At 40.1% G+C, this 18,165-nt stretch overlaps 1 protein-coding gene across 1 annotated transcript in view; it reads left to right on the top strand.

Moving 5' to 3' along the window:
* The window catches only part of LOC122177567 (amine oxidase [flavin-containing] B-like), a 52,574-nt gene that overhangs the window by 10,634 nt on the left and 23,775 nt on the right, over positions 1–18,165 (top strand). Inside the window, exons 2-3 of the mRNA XM_042867103.1 lie at positions 6,813–6,907; positions 7,896–8,033. Coding sequence (XP_042723037.1) covers positions 6,813–6,907; positions 7,896–8,033 — 233 coding nt within the window. The remainder of the gene's footprint in view (positions 1–6,812; positions 6,908–7,895; positions 8,034–18,165) is intronic.

Raw genomic sequence — 18,165 nt, 5'->3', positions numbered from 1 at the left:
TTGCTCTTAAAGTTCTGGATCCTAGGTAGAAATGTTATGCTCTATGTACCAGTATTTTAAATAAATGCACCTTTTAGACAGGCAGAATGATAACGTTTATTTGTTCACTGGGATTTCAGAAACTGTTGCTTTTTTAAATTCTCAGGCACTGTAGGTGGCATTCATCACTGCACAGTAATGTGGCTTAGAAAGAGAGATTGTCTCCCCTTACACTGAAACTACGTGTTGCCCTGATACCTTTCACTGTGCTGTTCAGTGCATGGAGGTAAGGTATTGAAAATAACCAAGGCAACAATTTCTAGATGCAGCTCTACACTGTATTGATTTTGTCTTTTGTCTTTCTTCCATGAGATTTAGTAAAGTACCTAAAGTACTTTTGTAGAGTGACTCAAATTGTAGAGGTTAAAAGAGTACATTCATATTCAAAAACATCTAAGTGAAGAGCTGGTTTAATAAAAGATACTGTTGGGTCGCAGTATCTCACTGTCCATGTAGCCCTTTGCATTTCATCCCTTTTTGGCTTTTTTGACATCTAGAACTCCTGGAGCAATTTTGATGCTGCAAACATTATATTGCAAAGGACTAAGGATGCAGTGAAGAAGGAAAACTCACTATTATTTTCTTATGCATGCCATCATTTTAGAAAACACCTGGACAGTCTGATGTGAGCTGAGTTTCAAGCTGTGTAGTCCTAGCTGTTTCTACTGTAGGGCTTCCTAGACAATTCTGAGCATGTCTCCTGAATTTACAAAGGAAAAGTATTCTTCATGAGAGCAAAAATTGCTTGGCTATTTTATAATGAGTAGGAAGGTGCAAAAAATGGCTGTACCACCTTATCTCATCCAGACCCCAGGCTACTGTTTTCTTTTGTCTTTTCTTTGCTTTCAGTCCTTACTTACAATGATTTGCAGGCATTATTGTCTGAAACCATTATCTCAATTAAAATATTTTAACTTAATTATGATCACAAGTGACAGAGGTAAAGGTGACCAATGCCAGGTTCAATCTCACAGCAGCAGAGCAGTAATTGGATTTTGTTCATTAGAGAGGTCAACACAAACAAAAAGAGTGCTATTAAATTGCTGTTTCTAATACAATAATGCAGTAAAAAAAACCATGGAAGATTTCAAGGAGAAAACTCACAGGTGCCAAATGGCTGCTCAGATACAGGCAGGAAAATGTCTTTTCTCTGGTTCTGCTCCACATCCCTCCTTTTGCTTCAGCATTGCAGTGATATGCTGTCTTGTGCTTCTGGCACAGGTGCCAGGTGACTTACATGACAGCTTTGAAAAGGAGGTCAGAGGGCTGAGTCCTGAGTATAAGCACAGAGGCTTTGTATTTGAATTTCAGAGTAGTTTGGTCTGAACAACAGCAAATGGATTTTTTTCCTTTAACTGAACTAATTTTTAGATGCTAGGAACTTGCACAGAGAAAACCCTCTTGTTGAAGGAGTGCTTCTCTGCTTCCCCTTAGATTTACCTCAACTTCTTAGTACATATTCATCTTTGTTTCTTCCTATTGCTCTCAGCCAAACATAACAGTTGTGTTAGCCATGAGCAAAGGGGTTCTCTTGAACTGTCTTCTGCTGTGTATTTTGACAGACGGGTGTATTTTGTTTTACTGGGTACAATGCAATTCCAATTTTCCAATTGGAAAAGACCCATAAGATCATGTCTGACTATCAACCTGACAATATCAAACTCACCACTAAGCCATGTCCCTCGGTGCCACATCTATACATTTCTTGAACGCTTCCAGGGACAGGAACTCTGCCACCTTTATGGGCAGTCTGTTCCAGTTTCTCACCACCCTTCCTATGAAGAAGTTCTCCCTGATGTCCAATCTAAACCTCCCCTGACAGAATTTGATATTTCCTCGCTTCCAATCACTGATAATAGCTACTTCAGGATTTGTGATTATGTGAAACTTACTGCTTTCATTAAGAAAAGAAATTGCATTTCTGGCCCCTCTGGTCAGCTACTTGCCTATTCCAAAGGTCATATAATCGTAGTCCATCGCTAAACCACAACCTTATTGCCACATCCATACATCTCTTAAATACCTCCAGGGATATGCCTGCCTGTAGGCCTGTCTATACAACCAGCATTTGTATACAGCTCCATGTGTCTGGCACATAGTACAGATATTACAACTCCCCTGCCTAGCATGTCAGAAACATACCTTTGGCGCCAAAACAAGCAAGTAGATAAAGAGAGAATCATATCATAGAATGGTTTGGAATGAAATGGACCCCAAGAATCATCAAGTTCCAACCTCCCTGCCACAGTTTAAAACCATTCCTCCTTGTCCTATCACTATCCACCCTTGTAAACAGCTATTCCTCCTCCTGTTTATATACTCCCTTCAAGTACTGGAAGGCCACAACGAGGTCTCCTTGGAGCCTTCTCCAAGCTAAACAAGCCCAGTTCCCTCAACCTTTCTTCATAGGAGAGGTGCTCCAGCCCTCTGATCATCTTAGTGGCTTTCCTCTGGACTCAATCCAGCGTCACAAAGTTGAGGTCAATTTTCAAAAATTGTGCTTAGAAATCTTTTGAATAATCAGATTTCTTTTACTCTAGGGCTTCACTGTAGTCTGTAATGATTGGAAAAATGTGACTCATCACACCTATCAGTGCAAATGTGAGTATGGATCATGCCCTAGCATAGAAATTCGAGATTACCATTAAAAAATAAACACATATTGATTGTTCTCTTAATATAAGGAAATTTTGAAGGTTAGGACATGAGCGGGTGATAAAACCCTTTCATCAAATGGTGCATTAGGGTGCTTAGTAGGCACATAGATATCAAACAGGGAAGAAAGAAGTTGGAAGTAATGTTAAATGATTCTTCTGATTATTATGTCCGAGTAAAATCTGTGTGCATGTAAAGTGCTGCACGATGGAAAAACAATTTCTGTGGCTTGAACTTACATTATAGCATCCCCTGCAAAGCAATCTCCTACCAACATCTCCAAGTGGCTGCATTTAGATAACGGGTTGCCATGGTAACTGATGAAGGCTTGCCTGCTTTACCATAATCTAAGCACAATGGTGCTTTCAGTCTGAGGTTTCAGATAAAACCTAGCATCTCTGCTTCTTTGTTGTTGCACTAATTGTCTGTGAGTCAGTTCACTGAGAGGAACTGCAGGTGGGGCTGCTTAGCCATTTATATATATATGTGTACACACACACACACATATATATAAAAGTATGCATGCATATATATATTCTGTTGTACTTCTGTAAGTGTCTTGCAAGGGATGCTGTCCTAAATTCCTGTCCCCAAGTGGTTAAAGTGTCTCAGATTGCAATTCATATATTCATATTTTGAACACTGTAGTTTATCTCAGTTTTAGTAGAAATATTCCTGGAAAGAAGGGCAAGATGTTGCTGTATGACAAACATTGTTTAAGAAATGAGAGTAACAACAGCACTAGCCACATTTTTGGATGAACTTTATGTTTGAATATGGTTGGTTGCTTCCCTTTTGAGCAACAGTGAAAATCTGCCTCTTGCCTAGTGATGTGAAAGATGAATAGGTAAGCTGGGAACAATTCTGAGATGTGAGAGGTTAAACTTCTCAGCCAGTCTCTGTGCATACCTTATGGAATGCTTTATGGAATGTTAATCACAGAGAAGCCTCTTGCTCAGCCTCTGTCTCTTAGCCAGAAAAGAGATTGTAATTTGTAGGAGTTTCCCAATTCTTTAATTCTGAAAGCACACCCCAGCTTTGTGCCCGATACTTGTGTACTAATATTAATATCTATTTGTTGCTGTTCTGGCACCCTATCTGTCCTTGTATCACTGTGGCCAAGAGCTCTCTGCATCATCCAATCCTCTCACTGTTATTGCAGTGTTACCCCAAGAGCCCTTCCGGGGGCCTGAGATCCAGCTCCAGGGAAAGAATGGTAAGGGGTGATGTGGCTGTACTGTGCCAGTGCTGTGATGTCAAATATGTGAGATACAAAGAACAGCAAAATTCTTAGGTATTGATACTGTGCTAAAATGTGATATTTGCAACAGCAGTCTTGCCTTATCCTGTCCTGTCTGTGCTACAAGACCTGATCTGGTTCTCAGCAGTGCCATCTGGATCTTGAACTTCTGCCTTCACTTCTTAGAATCATAGAATCACAATTGAAAAAGACCACTAAGACCATCTAGTCCAACCATCAACCCATCTCCATTAACCACATTCCTCAGTGCCACATCTGCATGGTTCTTGAACATCTCCAGGGACAGTGACTCAACCACCTCCCTGAGCAGCCTGTGTCAGTGCTTCACTGATCTTTCTGAGAAGTTTTTCCTAATATCCAACCTTGAACCTCTCCTGATGCAACTTAAGGCCGTTACCACTCATCCTGTCACTGTTAACTAGGAGAGGAGGCCAATCCCCACCTCACTGCAACTTCCTTTCAGGTAATTGTAGAGATAAGTCTCTTCTAGACTAAACAATCCCAGAAATTCTTCCCCAGTGTTAGATTTCTGTTATTACTGAGGCAGGGCAGTTGGAGGGTGTCTACATTCCCCACCTTTGCATCATTTCTCCAGCAAAATTTTGGACCATTCTGGAGCTGGTATATACAAGAGAGAAGGAGGTGGACTATTAGCTATTGATAAGGAGTAAATAGTCAGATGGTGCCTGTAGCCTGCAGCTGTCACTATAGAGCCAAGCCCCAAGGATCCCTGTCTTTACAGAGATCCAATCTGCCAGAAATTGTCATGGGACAGTGCAATGTCAGTAGAGAGCGAGGCTCTGCTTGGTCTTTCTCCTTTGTAGAATCATAGAATCACAAAGGTTGGAAAAGACCTCCAAGATCATCCAATCCTATCATCCAATATTTCGCCATGAAACCGTGTCCCTTAGTACAACATCTAAACGTTTCTTGAGCACCTCCAGGAACAGCGATTCCACCACCTCCCTGAGCAGCCCATTCCAGCATGACACCCTGACACTGATTTTTATTTTTTATTTATGCATCAGAAAAGACTGATCCATCCTCAGAAGGTACATCTATGAACGTAAGGGAAAGTGACATCTGCCCCCAGATAAACAATAGAGAGTGAACACTGGGTAGCTGAGAGATGAGTGTGGTAGTGTGGCTGAGATGTGCGTAGGCAAATGACACGGTGGTGTCCATGCTGAGCCCTGTGAAACCAGCTGCCTTCCACCTGAGTCTTGGGAGCCATCTCTTCAGAGGCTTCTCTGTTTGTTCAGCTCCTGAGAATAAGCTTGCTCTTTTCCCAGCTGGACTGAGATGTTTATTCATTAGATTTTCATTAAGAAAGTCAGATCTCATATTACTTAATCAGTGTTGGTTACTGAGTAGTATTAATTGATAAGTCAATATCTGTTAGTGTGATAAGCCAGCAGAAATCTTCCCTGATAGCAGCTTTGAGATCATATATTCATCTGTAAATTATTAATAGATACTATTGAACTTGTCCCAGCTGATCAAATATTTGTCTTTGCTCAAGAGCAACATTTTTTTCTTTTTTTTTTTTTCTCTTTGCATGGTAAACTGTGTTTGTTTAGGGAATTTTTTGTCTATTTTTCCTCCTAGAACCGATCTGTTCTTAAAAGTTGCTTGGAAATCTGGGCCATGTTTGCACACTACAACTGTTTTCTGTATGCTGTTCTCCTTGGCTTCCTTAAATATTTGTGAGAGTAGTCAAGGCTGCTGAGCCAGCTGAATGTTTTTATAACATAATTTTCTTGATAAGGAAGTATGGAAATACCAGTATCATCGATGGTTTTCTCTACTCATCAGCACTTACATGAAAACTTAAGATAAATTAAGCTCATGAAGCTGGAAGTAAAAGCAGGACAATATGATCTTTTAACGAAAGCTCCTCCTACTTTATTTATTTATTTATTTTCCAGGAAATGCCTAAGTCCTTTTAAAATAGGTGTGCATCATCTCTTTTTAGACACTGGGAAATGAAGAGCTTAATTTGTTTAACCAGCACTGTTCAGCTGCTTATCTTCTGGGAGCAAGAACTGGGTCTCCTGGTCCCAGGCTAATAGTTTGCCATCAGGATGTTCTGTAGTGCCTTTAGTAGCTCTCATTAATACTCTTTCTGTTCAGGACTGCTTTGTAAAGCATCATTGTCATTTCATTCAGTTTTGCCATGCTAGCTTTAGCCATCTGTTTTTCCTGCCAGTGTTTTTGGCATTTCTTCTACGGCTGACTTATACTTGGAACAATCTCCTTTGACCCTTCATTTCCCTCCTCCTCAAAAATTGCGTGTACTAAACATCAAGAGGCAACTGATTGCTTTCCAATGGGTGAGCCAGAATGGGTAAGAAAATTGTATGTGTGAGTGTGGTTTCTAGTCTATTGTGTGCTCAGCTTAATTCAGCACATTCTATCATGCAAGAAGACCACGCTGCCCTTCAGAGTATGTTGCTTGCTGTCCCACTGGAAATTCAGCCACGTGACCAAAATAAGAACCTCAGATTATACAAATCTCAGTTTATTCATTCTGAAATGTAAGGCAGTGGTGATCCTAAAAAGCTAAAATTGCAAGTTGCGCTCCCTTTGTCTTATCCAACCTTTGTATTTCCCTTAATTCCCATAATGGCTTGACGCACTTGCTGGAGAGACTGACTGATATTTTCTCTGCATTTGTGAGGATTTATGGCATCAGAACTAAAATGAGATGTTCTTTCCTGTGTTCCAATTGCTCCCTTTCTTGGTGTCTCAGCTTTAAGAAAAGCAAAATGAAGAAAAAATATATAAAGAAAATTTTTATGGAATGAAGCTAGTTCCTAGTTCACTTTTGCTTTGTTTCTTTTTTCTTATCTTTCAGGTCTCTCAGCTGCCAAACTATTGACTGAGTCGGGCTTGAATGTTGTGTTGCTGGAAGCCAATGACAGGGTTGGTGGAAGAACCTTCACTGTAAAGGTAATTGTCTCCAAACCCCCTTATGCAATGTATAAACACACATATTTTATATTATATACATGTATAATATGAAATTGATGATTAATGCATATGCATGACACGTATGTATATACATTATGCATACACTATATGAATATTATGTACTAATGCATTTATGTATTTATGCATATTTATTTAACTTACCTGCTAGAGGACGCCCTTGTGGGAAAATTGCCAGAGTGGTAGCAGAAGGGAAGTTTCCTGATACCATACAAACAAGAATAGGAAAAAACTGGCAGAATGATGGGGACAGAATGTTTCCGTGTTATCTGCAGGCACTGGAGTCATTAATCTTTTCCTCTGGGAAGGAGAAAATGATTAGCTAAGTTTTAAATTCATTTCCCATGGAGCGATTCAGGAGAAATTGCTATTTAAAAACACCCATAAAGACCAATTGCGTGATGAAAATCCTTGAGCTGAACTTTTAACAAGCCCTGTGAAGAATAATATAGATTACAGGAATGGCAAAGGTGACTGGGGACCAGTGTTGTTCACTCCTTTATGACGTGCTCTCTTGACCCAGGAGATCCCCATGTACTCTGATCATCAAAAAACCTTACCTGTGCTGTTCCCTAGTGTACTCTGTATTGAGCTAGTTTCTGGTGAGATGTCCAACCAGATAAGAACTGTGCAGACCTCTCTGACTCCATCTTCTTTGTTAAGGTCTTTCTTCTCATGCTTGTTGGGAGGTCTGTTCCTTTACAGCCTTAAGCTGCTTATGAAATCCGCATATGAGATTCTTAGTAAGTGCTACTCCTGAACCCTGAACTTAACCAAGACAAATAGAATTTTCTATGGGGAGAGGAATCTTCACTAGAATGCTTGAATAATTTGTCTAAATTGCTCTTTTAATTTGTGTGGTGTTTGCAAAAGTCACATCTCTTTTTTTAATCTTTTGTGTGTGTGTGTGTGTGTGTGTGTGTATGTGTATGTGTGTGTGATATACTAGAATAAACAAGTTAAATATGTGGACCTTGGAGGAGCCTATGTGGGGCCAACGCAGAATCGCCTTCTACGATTATCTAAAGAGTTAGGAATAGAGACATATAAAGTGAATGAAGTTGAGCAGCTGATACATCATGTCAAGGTAAGATGCTCTCAAGTTTGTTGCTGTAGACAGACAAGTTTTATGCATCCTCTGAGTTTCCTGAAGAAAAATAAGTATACTGGTAATGAAGAACTGATACAAACCACTATATGCATGCATATCTGCATGTGTACCCTTGTAGATGCATCCTGGCAACTGATGCTTTGGTTCACGTCTGAGCTCGTAGTTAAAAGCTCTCAAAAAGTTTCACAGTTTCCAAACAGTACAACTGCAATTGTTCTATATGTGCCAGCTCTCTTATATATTCTGCATGAGGTGTCTGAGAGGCCTTTTCAGAAGTCTGGAAAGTGGGAGTATCTGGAGTCAGACTGAAAGTTTCTCAGAGTAAGGTTCCTAAATTCTTTTCTCCTTTCTTTATACTGCTTGATATTGTTCTACGCTAGTGTTGCACTCTCATAGAAGAGCAACATTCTGTGTTAGTTCTGAGGAAATTAACATTGAGATTCACTATACACTTATGAAAAGACAAGATGATAGTTGGTGTATGATCAAAGGTTAAAGAAAATGTTGATGTATTTAAACTGACAGCAATAGAGAAAAAAAGTTCTAATATGTTTTGAAGTATCTTTCCCATTCAATTGTTATGAAAAAGAAGTGTGTTCTCAAAGCATTTTCACACTATTTTGCGTTCAGGGTCTCCTCAATTGTAGCAGGAAATCACAGTGAGGGGGAAGTTCGCGGTAGAAGACAATTGACATGGCTCATCTGCATGATCAACTGTCAGGATGGTGTGTTCCAAAATACTGTCACTGAAACATACTTGGTATTGCCAAAGCTGTAATTTATATGGGGACCTCGTCTGTTAGCAACCAGCACAAGCATGGCTGCTTGTTTTGTAGGCCAGATCCCATTTTCTTTTCAGATCTTTAGGAGAGAACTTGTTGGGAAGGATGCTGGTGTTAGTGTGCTGGTTGAAATGACCTTTTGTTTTCAACAGACCTCTAGAGTGAGGGAAACTTCTACAGAAGTAGAAGTTTGGGCTCTTTCCAAAGATAATCTGTCTTTCAGTTGACTACAAGTGTCTTAACACATGGATTGCTAGAGGTAGGTTGGGTTGCAAACAGCCTTTTGCCATCATCTATAGACACCTTTAAGCACAGGACTGAGAGTGCTCTTGTGAGTCAAGGCTCGCAGCCTTCCTCCCTACCCAGCACTGACAGACTGTCCAGGCATTAAGGCTCAAGTCAGGGGAATTTATGCAGCTGTACAATTAGTGTCCAGAGATCCAGAGTTGAGAGAAGCCACTCTTCTTCAGAAGGCATTTAAGCCATCCAAGTCTGGGGATATGGGACACTTGACACTTTGGCTAAGGTCTGCATCTGTGAGTTATGGGTGCAAACAGAATCTGGGAGGTCTGCGAGAAGACTGAAAGCCTGGGCTAACTCTAACACTCATGTGGTAGTGCTGTGACCTGCTGGTAGAATGCAAGTTGTGTCCTTAAATATACCAGGGAGATGTGGCAAATGTGGTAGTTTTATACTTGGAACCATGGTGGTCTGAAGTTGTCAGGCATGTGTGAGATTGGCACCATGACTTACACAGACCTATGGAACAAGAGACCCTGGAAGTAGCAGGATCCTTCGAGACCCCACTGTGTCACAGTTTTATAATCCTGCTTAGAGCCATATCCAGTCCTGTGAATTACTGAAAATCATCTGAGGAGAGATATTGCATGTCTTGGTGGTGGCTGCTTGTGGGAGAGCTCCTGAAGGGAGACAGGGTAGAAGCGGCCAGGGAGAGAACTGTGTGCCAGGACTTTCTGGAAGCCAAGCAAGGCTTAATGAGAGAAAATATCACACAGACAGTAGCTCCTCTTCGGAATTTGTTAATTTCATTCATTTTTAATCTTTTATTTCTTTTTTACTGCTGTGTTTATACGACTATGGAAAAATATTATCATAGTCAAGGACTTAAAGAGTTAGAATATGAATGCTACATAGTAAACGTACATAATTGCATGTACAAATGGGTGCACTAATCTTTGAAGTTTTGCATTTCATGTAACTGCAATACAGTCCTTGCAGATCTCTCACTTTAGCCATGTGGCTGCCCTCACTTTCCCTGCAAATGCACAACACTCTTGTGTGCTACATAAAATCCAAGCTATACTCTCAAGTCATACCTTGTATAACAGATTCCAAAATATACAAAGGTCTGTGTGAATTTAAATTCACATGCTGACTGAAGCTTCATGACTATAGACTAATAATCTAATTAAATTCTGGACCACGTTCTCTCTGAATCCAGAGAGGCAATGAAACCTAAAGGTTTTAATTTTTGTCTAACTACACTATCAGGCATCAGAGTGCATCTTGGAAAATCAGCTGCTGTTTTTACAAGTACCCAAAGGCAAAATCAAGCCTTTCATAGTTAATTAAATTCATTTTACAGGCTTTTTAATACAAGTAATATATGCAGCTTCTTTGTACTACAAAATGAAAAGAATGCATTTTGTTGATCTCTGGGTGTGTCTGTGCTAATTAAGCTCTACCAGCTTGATTGGATTGTGTGTTTTCTTCCCCTTTAATCTTTTTTAATGTCAGTCTGTATTATGAGTGTATTTTTGAGCTCACTTATATTGTGTTTGATATCTTCACAGAAACTCAAAATTATATTTCTTGCCCTACATATTTTTTTATTTCCCTACACTTGTTAAACATCCTCTTTTATGGTTTTTGAAAGGAGATTAGTGTGCTCTTTTCATTTGTGTAAGCACGGTTTCATCAGTCTCAGTGAGAAAATTAGTATAGCTCTGCAAATTGTATTTGGTAGGCAAATTGCTATCTGAACACCGTTGCTTTTCAGTAGCATAATCAAAATTAGGTTCATAAATCCAGATCTAAGAAGCAAAAGTATCTGAGATACGAGTGTCTCCTAACAGTTGTCCCTTTGGACCAGTAAGCAGATACTAAATGCTTCTTAAAATCAGGTAGTTTTTCCTTACCTACTCAAGAGAGTTTTCAGGGCCTTATCTGAGATAGGTAGGTCTGCAGCTTTTCACCACTGGCTTTTATTTCTCTCACTAACGTGACAGCTTTTGTCTTCAAAAAACAAGCCAAACCATATACAGCCCACATAATTTTTACTTTTGATATGTAAGACTCTCTGGAGAGAGATGCTGAAATACAACAATATTTAAATTGTTGAATGGGATTAATTGCAAACAGATTTGCTTGGCTAATCCAAATTGCATTTAACTTTTGTGCAATCCCAATAGCCATGCAAACTTTTTGTCTTTTAAAGCACAAATCCCTGCTATCAAGTGTAGCAGTGTACCTGTGTAAGTGTAACCTTTGCTAAGTAAGGTAAGTACAGGTCTGGTCTGCTATCATAACTTTGTGTAATTAAACATTTATTTGTATGTCTGGTTTGATAAATCAATCTTTTTAGAACTTGATTCCTTCATATATGGTACGGATGATCTGCCATCTGCCATGGTCTGATGCTAGCTGAGCACACTGATCGCATTTTCACTAATGGAAGGCTTACATGAAATCTAGTAGCACAGACTGTCAACAAGACTCCTCTTACTGACTACATGATACCAACAAAACTTGTTTCTCATAATCTAATCATTAGTCTGTTGGTGTCTATTGTCACTTTTTTCCAGATCTTCTTTCCACCAGAACTGTTGTTGGGGTATTAATAGCCTGGTCCTTCTTGGAATTTTCCCAGATTGTGGGAACTGGCTGGTCCATTTATTCTTCTTCATCCCTTGTTGTCTTGATGCAAACTGGCGATAGTGCTAGCAGTTAGCTAGGTAGCTAGCTATTGGGATTGTGTATTGCAGCTGTAATATTCCTCGTGGTGATAATTGATATAAACCCTGCTAATTGTTCCATTACCACTAAAAAATCAGGCAGTTAAATGTTGCGTACATCCAGAGGGGTCTTTCAAATGCTGGGTGAAACATGAAGCATCTCCTCCCTTGTCATCAGGCAGATTCTTGACAGTGAGTTGCTTGTACCTCATTAGTTCTGCTCCCTGTGAGGGGATGGGCTTTCCTCATAATTTTGATTAAAAAAATATTGTCCATACGGGCCATCTTTTATTGGCCCAAACAGATGGAAAGTGGAAGGTGCCAAATCTGGACTATACGGTGAGCATGGTAGGACAGTATGCTCCTGGTCTTCACATGTTCTTTACACAGAATTCATATGTCACCACTCCATGGACTGCTGTTTTGATTCTGGCTCATAGCGGTGATACCACATCTTGTCACTGGTAATGATGTGATCCAGGAAACTATCACTATCAGCCTTGTATTGGTTCTGACACACTAACTTGTTGTGCTCTTTCTATTCCTGTGAAGGCATTCATGGGACCAACCTGGCACAAACTTAGTGATATTTCAACATTACTGACACTGTTTCCAATGCATTGAAGCTGATATTCAGCTCTATACACAGTTCCCTGGTTATAGTCAGACAGTTCATGCAGAAGACCTGATCAAGATGCTCTTCATTTCATGGTGTGACAGCTACACACAACTGCATGGAATGTGGCTTATCTTTCACGTCACTGTCACCACTGCTGAAATGCACCACCCACCGCCTCACTGTACTCAAATCCACTGCTTGGTCTCCATCAACGTTCAGTGTTGATGAATGTCAGTGGGTGCCATCTTTTCTGCTTGGAGGAATTCAGTGACACACCTTTGCTTCATACTCGCTTCCATATCAGATACCATTGTGTCAGACTGCCCCTCTGCTGCCATCTGTCACAATATATAATGGGATATTACAGAATCACAGAATCACCCGGGTTGGAAAGGACCTCAAGGATCATGTAGTTCCAACCCCCCTGCCTAGCAGGGCCACCAAACATCCACATTTAGATCAGGTTGCCCAGGACCCCGTCCAACCTGGCCTTGAACACGTCCAAGGACGGGGCATCCACAACCTCCCTGGGCAGCCCTTCCAGGGCCTAACCACTCTCCTTGTAAAGAACTTCCCCCTAACATCCAACCTAAATCTTCCCTCCTTCAACTTGGATCCATTTCCCCTAGTCCTGCTATTGTCAGCCCTTATGAAGAGTTTACTCCCCTCCTGGGTGTAGGTTTCCTTCAGGTATTGATAGGCTGCAATGAGGTCACCCTGCAACCTTCTCTTCTCCAGGCTGAACAAGCCCAACTCCCTCAGCCTGTCCTCATAGGGGAGGTGCTCCAGCCCCCTGATCATCTTAGTCGCCCTCCTCTGGACCCTTTCCAAAATCTCTGTGTCTTTATTTATTTTATATTGGTGGGAAGGTTCAGCTTCTACTGCCATATCACCATCATCCGCCTCTGATTTTGTGGGCCAACCTCATAAAATATGAGGCACTGCTTTCAGAGCAGCTCTTGTGTATATGTGCACAGACAGAATATATTTCCTTTCATTTTCTGTCCTAATAAACTATCATTCTATCAATCCACAAGTTTTATCTTTTTCCAGTCCTTTCCCCCGTCCCATTGGAGAGGAGTACTTGACTGAATAGCTGTGTGGTGCCGAGCTGTTGCCAGGTTAAGCCACAGGACTAGCCTGAAGGGCATTGCTGGGTTGAACTTTTAATCTTATACATACAATAGCTTTAGCTGGGACCACAGATCAGCTCTAATGTTAGCAGGTTACATGCTGATCTACAGTGAATCTGCAGAAAAAAAAATTTACAACCTCCTAGGTGTCATTCATTTTCAGCGCTATTGTGTTTGTTAAAATGCAGTTTGTTGTGATCTTGTTCATGAATAAAAATGTGATGCTCCTGTTCTATTAGGCTTTAACTGGCAACAGGAAGAGTGATTGCTTATAGAATATATATTGCTTATAATTGGGGAATTTACTGGTGTTAATTCTGTGCATACAGATGCATACACTAAAGCAACATGATTTATTTAAGCTTTTGACCTGCTTCTTTGCAAATCTAAGGGCAGCATCTCCTGGCATAGTGTATAATATGTAATGTAACAGCTTTAATGGATTTTGAATGACTAGATAAAAGCACTTCCATTTCTATTTTGTTTGTCCTAATTAGAGTGCATCAGAGAAGGAAAAGTCTGTGAGGCTACTAGCTACCAAAAATTTAAGTGAGGCAAAATGGCATCATGTCTTTATTTTTCCCTTTTCTCTGGCAGTTTGTAGGTAAGAACTTAGGGAACTGAGGAGAATCCTCTGAATCATGAAGAAGCTGGGGATCTGGCACCTTGTAAAAGAAGCCATGTAAATTCCAAGACAGTGAAATTACTAGTAATTTCCTATATAGTAGTTTCCTATGTTCTTAGTGGAATGCAGATCTGCGTTGATTAAAATGTATCCTAGATACAGGGATGCAAGCATTCCTGTCACAAAATGCCATGTCATTATTCACCCTGACTGAGAGCCTCGGGGGAGACTGAGGACTGAACAGGCCGAAGTAGGTGAGAGCATCTGCCAAACCCACAAGGGATGTCCTCCACGCTGTGAATGAAAAGCAGCCACTGGCAGGAGTAGAGGGAAGGCTGTTCTTTTCATACATACCCTGTAAATAATGGACATTTTCCCTTTTTTTTAGTGCTAGACACTTGGCACCAATTGCAACAAGTTAGATTGTAATTCGATCTTTTTAAAAATAAAATGAAAAAAATAATATTTGTATTACAGCAGTCTAAAAGGGTCAGAATGTACTGCAAGTCTGCAAAGTGATCTCTGTCAAAGGGGACCATAAAGAGGAGTCTCACAAGAGATGTTTATTGATCAGGAAAATTGGCTGGAAGGCTGACAGCTGTGACCTGGTGGCAGTACCAAGATGAAAGCAGTAAGGAAACAGTAAGGAAAGTGAACTGGAAATAAAATATGCATTTCTTAATTAAAATTGAATGCAAAGAAAATTCCTCAGCCTCAGCCCTCCCAGTCTACAGGGTCTGTTTCCTATAAGATAAGGAAAAGGATCTGTGCTCCCACCTAGCTTATTTAATTCAGGCAGCTAGGAGGAAAGCTTCAATTGCATTTGATTACAAGAACTGATTTTTGTTTCCCTTGGGAAGCTGGTTGAGGCCTACAGAAATGCAGAATTAAATACATACTGGAGGAGCTGGCTGAGCCTACTGTGTTTCACATGTCTGTAAAATTTTATGTAAGATTTCAGTTTTTAGATAAAAAATGTAAAAACCTCAAGAATCTCAGAAACAAAACCAGTGATGCTAATGTTATCTTCTGCTTTAAACAGTGTTTTCATTTTGAGAGGGCAAGGATGCACTTTTGTTTAGGGGTTGGTTTTGTGTTGCTTTTTTCTGTGGGTAGAGAGCTGGTGTCACGGTTAACTCCAAAATGACACTCCTCTTTTCTTCTGTTTTGTTTGTTTGTTTGTTTGTTTGTTTTTCATTTTTGCCACTTCTCAGCTCCTGGGAGAGGAAGGAAATTTTTTAAGTCAAACTCCAGAAATATTCTGAAAAGGTTTCTTTTGATTTTATCCTCCTCATTGGCAGGTTTAATTCAGGTATTGAAAGCCCTTGGAGCCCCAGTTTCAGAGACTGTTTAGACTGCAATCCCTTGAATTCTGTGCTTCATAAGGTACCTGAACACTGTTTGTAAAGATGTTTCTTAGTATCTCTAAATAAACAATCTGGTTCTAGTAGGAGGGAGACTTAGTCAACTCTTTTCTCAACTGCTTGGATCTAAGAGTTATATTCACTTTTAAATTCATAGCAGAACCTCAAGCTTTTTTTTCTATATATTTTAGTGTTATATTTTTTTCTCATTCTGCTTTTTTTTCATTTAAGACATGTATCTCAGCTTTTGTGTGACTGATATGGTGGCAGAGTGAAGATGAACTTTACATCTATAATACATTGGAAACAAATTGCTCCCACTTGGCTTCTTTTCTTTTTCAAGATGCATTTCAGGCCAGTGTGTATGGCTATGCTACATTTAAAATGAAATTACTTATGCTGATCAAATTTCACAAGATGCTTCATCATCCAAAGCTTATGATCCCAAACTGAGTACTGAAATGTGATTAGAAGGTATTTTGGCACACCTTAATATTGTAGGTTTGCATCACTAGTTATCTAGATTTTTTTTCCCAGCATTTGTATTTTCTATTTCTATATTTTCTATTTTCTGTATTTTCTTTGTATTTTTTTATCTTTATGATAACTGTCAGCACAGTAACCAGTTGAACTTAGAAGCAGGACAGATTCTCAAAGAAAAGACTTTACTGTCTCAGTTTTCTCTGTAGGCTTACTTACCTTTCTCGGCTGCTAGAGATATCATTTGGTGCAACTAGTTGCCACGAGTTTTCTAGTTTTCCTGAGAATTATGATTACATAGGAGGCTGAGTACTAAAGGCACATATTATTAGTTAAATAAAATGAAAAAAAAAACAAACAAGGAGAACAGTTTTCCACAGTATAGCAAGTGAGAAAATGAATATGAGAGTCAGGTACTGAGTTCCAGCCTGATGTGACTCCTTGCTATTTCTCATTTTCCTCTTCAGGATTTTATATCTTAAAATCATACAATCATTATGGTTGGAAAGGACCTTTAAGATCATCTAGTCCAAGCACCAGCCCATCCCCACCATGCCCACTGCCCATGTCCCTCAGTGCCACATCCACACGGCTCCTAACACCTCCAGGGACAGTGACTCCACCACCTCCCTGGGCAGCCTGTGCCACTGCATCACTGCTCGTCCCGAGAAGAAATGTTCCCTAATATCCAACCTCAAACTCCCTTGGCACAACTTGAGGCCATTAGCTCTTGTCCTGTTGCTGTTACCTGGTAAAAGAGGCTGTTTCCGTGCTTTACATGAATGAGATTTCTACGATTTTAAATTGAGAGAACAAGGTGCGTGATGTACCCATGCTTGCAGATCAGCAGAGGGCACTGTATGCCCGCAAAGCTGTGTAACTGAATTAACATGCAGAGTGGCATCCTGGTGAAGTTAGAAGCTGCTACTGTGAGCTTTAGAGGGCTTAGCTGAGGGAGTATCTGTGCTTATTCATGGATGCAGAGATTGCATCACAGGGTCACGTTTTCTACAATGAAAGCTGACTGTATTGGTAAGATGTTTATATCAGCTATAAAACCCGGACAAAGAGCTGCAGGTCATGATGTTGAAGACTGCTGAGGTTCTACCTAGGCACATTACATTTAGAGGAGCATGAAAGGGTATTGTGCATGCAAAAGCAGCAGTCTTCCAAGATCTCAGTGTGCAGAGAGGTACTGATGACACTTGCAGGTAAAGCATGTCTTTTCTTCCCTAACCATTCACTCACTGCCACTCTTCGAAGGGAAAGAGTGTGGGACCAGCCCTGTGGCCTCCCAAGTCCTGGGAGTGATATAATATGAGGGGCTGCTAATACTCAGTTGTCGTGCTATATATTTCCTTTACACTGTAGTAGTAACCTATTTCTTGTTATGTCATCTCCTTGACCTGGTGTACATAGAAAGTCTGTTTCCATACCATTTATATTATGTGGGTCCAATATAATTAAGCCCAATGTTGGTTGACGTGACATTCTTCAAAACATGAATGAGAAAATGTGTTGGGAATTATAATAGTTCTGACATTTTAAGTTGGATTCCTCATTTCTCTGTTCGTTTATTCCTGAGACAACTGTGTTCCTTCATTCAGTTTGCTCTCTCTAGTTTCAGCTTTTTCAGTATGCTTTAGCTCATGCTACAGCAACAGTCTTTTCAAGCAGCAAGTACAATAGCAGGTAGACCTCCAGCTGCCAATGCTGATGTTGGAAGCATTGCAAGTTGCGTTATGAATCAGTTTCTAAAGACTGTGCATGTTCTCTATTAAATACTATTGAGTGGACTCCTGCACCTCCTCTCCCCCCCTCCCCCCCCCCCCCCCCCCCAAAAAAAAGGTAAGAAATACTTCTGAGCATTATTACAGTTGTGATGTAAAAATATTACATCAGATGATCAGAAGGGGTGGTTATTATTGCAGTATTTGATTTAGGTATTAGTATCTGATTTAGGTATTAAAAACATTTGAAAAGTAAATGTTTTGTGCATTTTGAGGCATACTTTTATCTACAATTCTTTTTTTTCTTTGGAGATTATGCAGCACCAGTAGGTATGGCCTAAATATCAAAAAGCTTGTTGTGTTTGTAAAAGTACAAATTCCTCTATAGAACTGAATTGTT

Source organism: Lagopus leucura, unplaced genomic scaffold, assembly GCF_019238085.1.
Source record: "Lagopus leucura isolate 7727_CA_CO unplaced genomic scaffold, USGS_WTPT01 Super-Scaffold_100001, whole genome shotgun sequence".
In the NCBI taxonomy this organism is placed as follows: Eukaryota; Metazoa; Chordata; class Aves; order Galliformes; family Phasianidae; genus Lagopus; species Lagopus leucura.
Note: the sequence above shows the minus strand (reverse complement) of the source record. Positions and strands in the feature narration are given on the sequence as shown.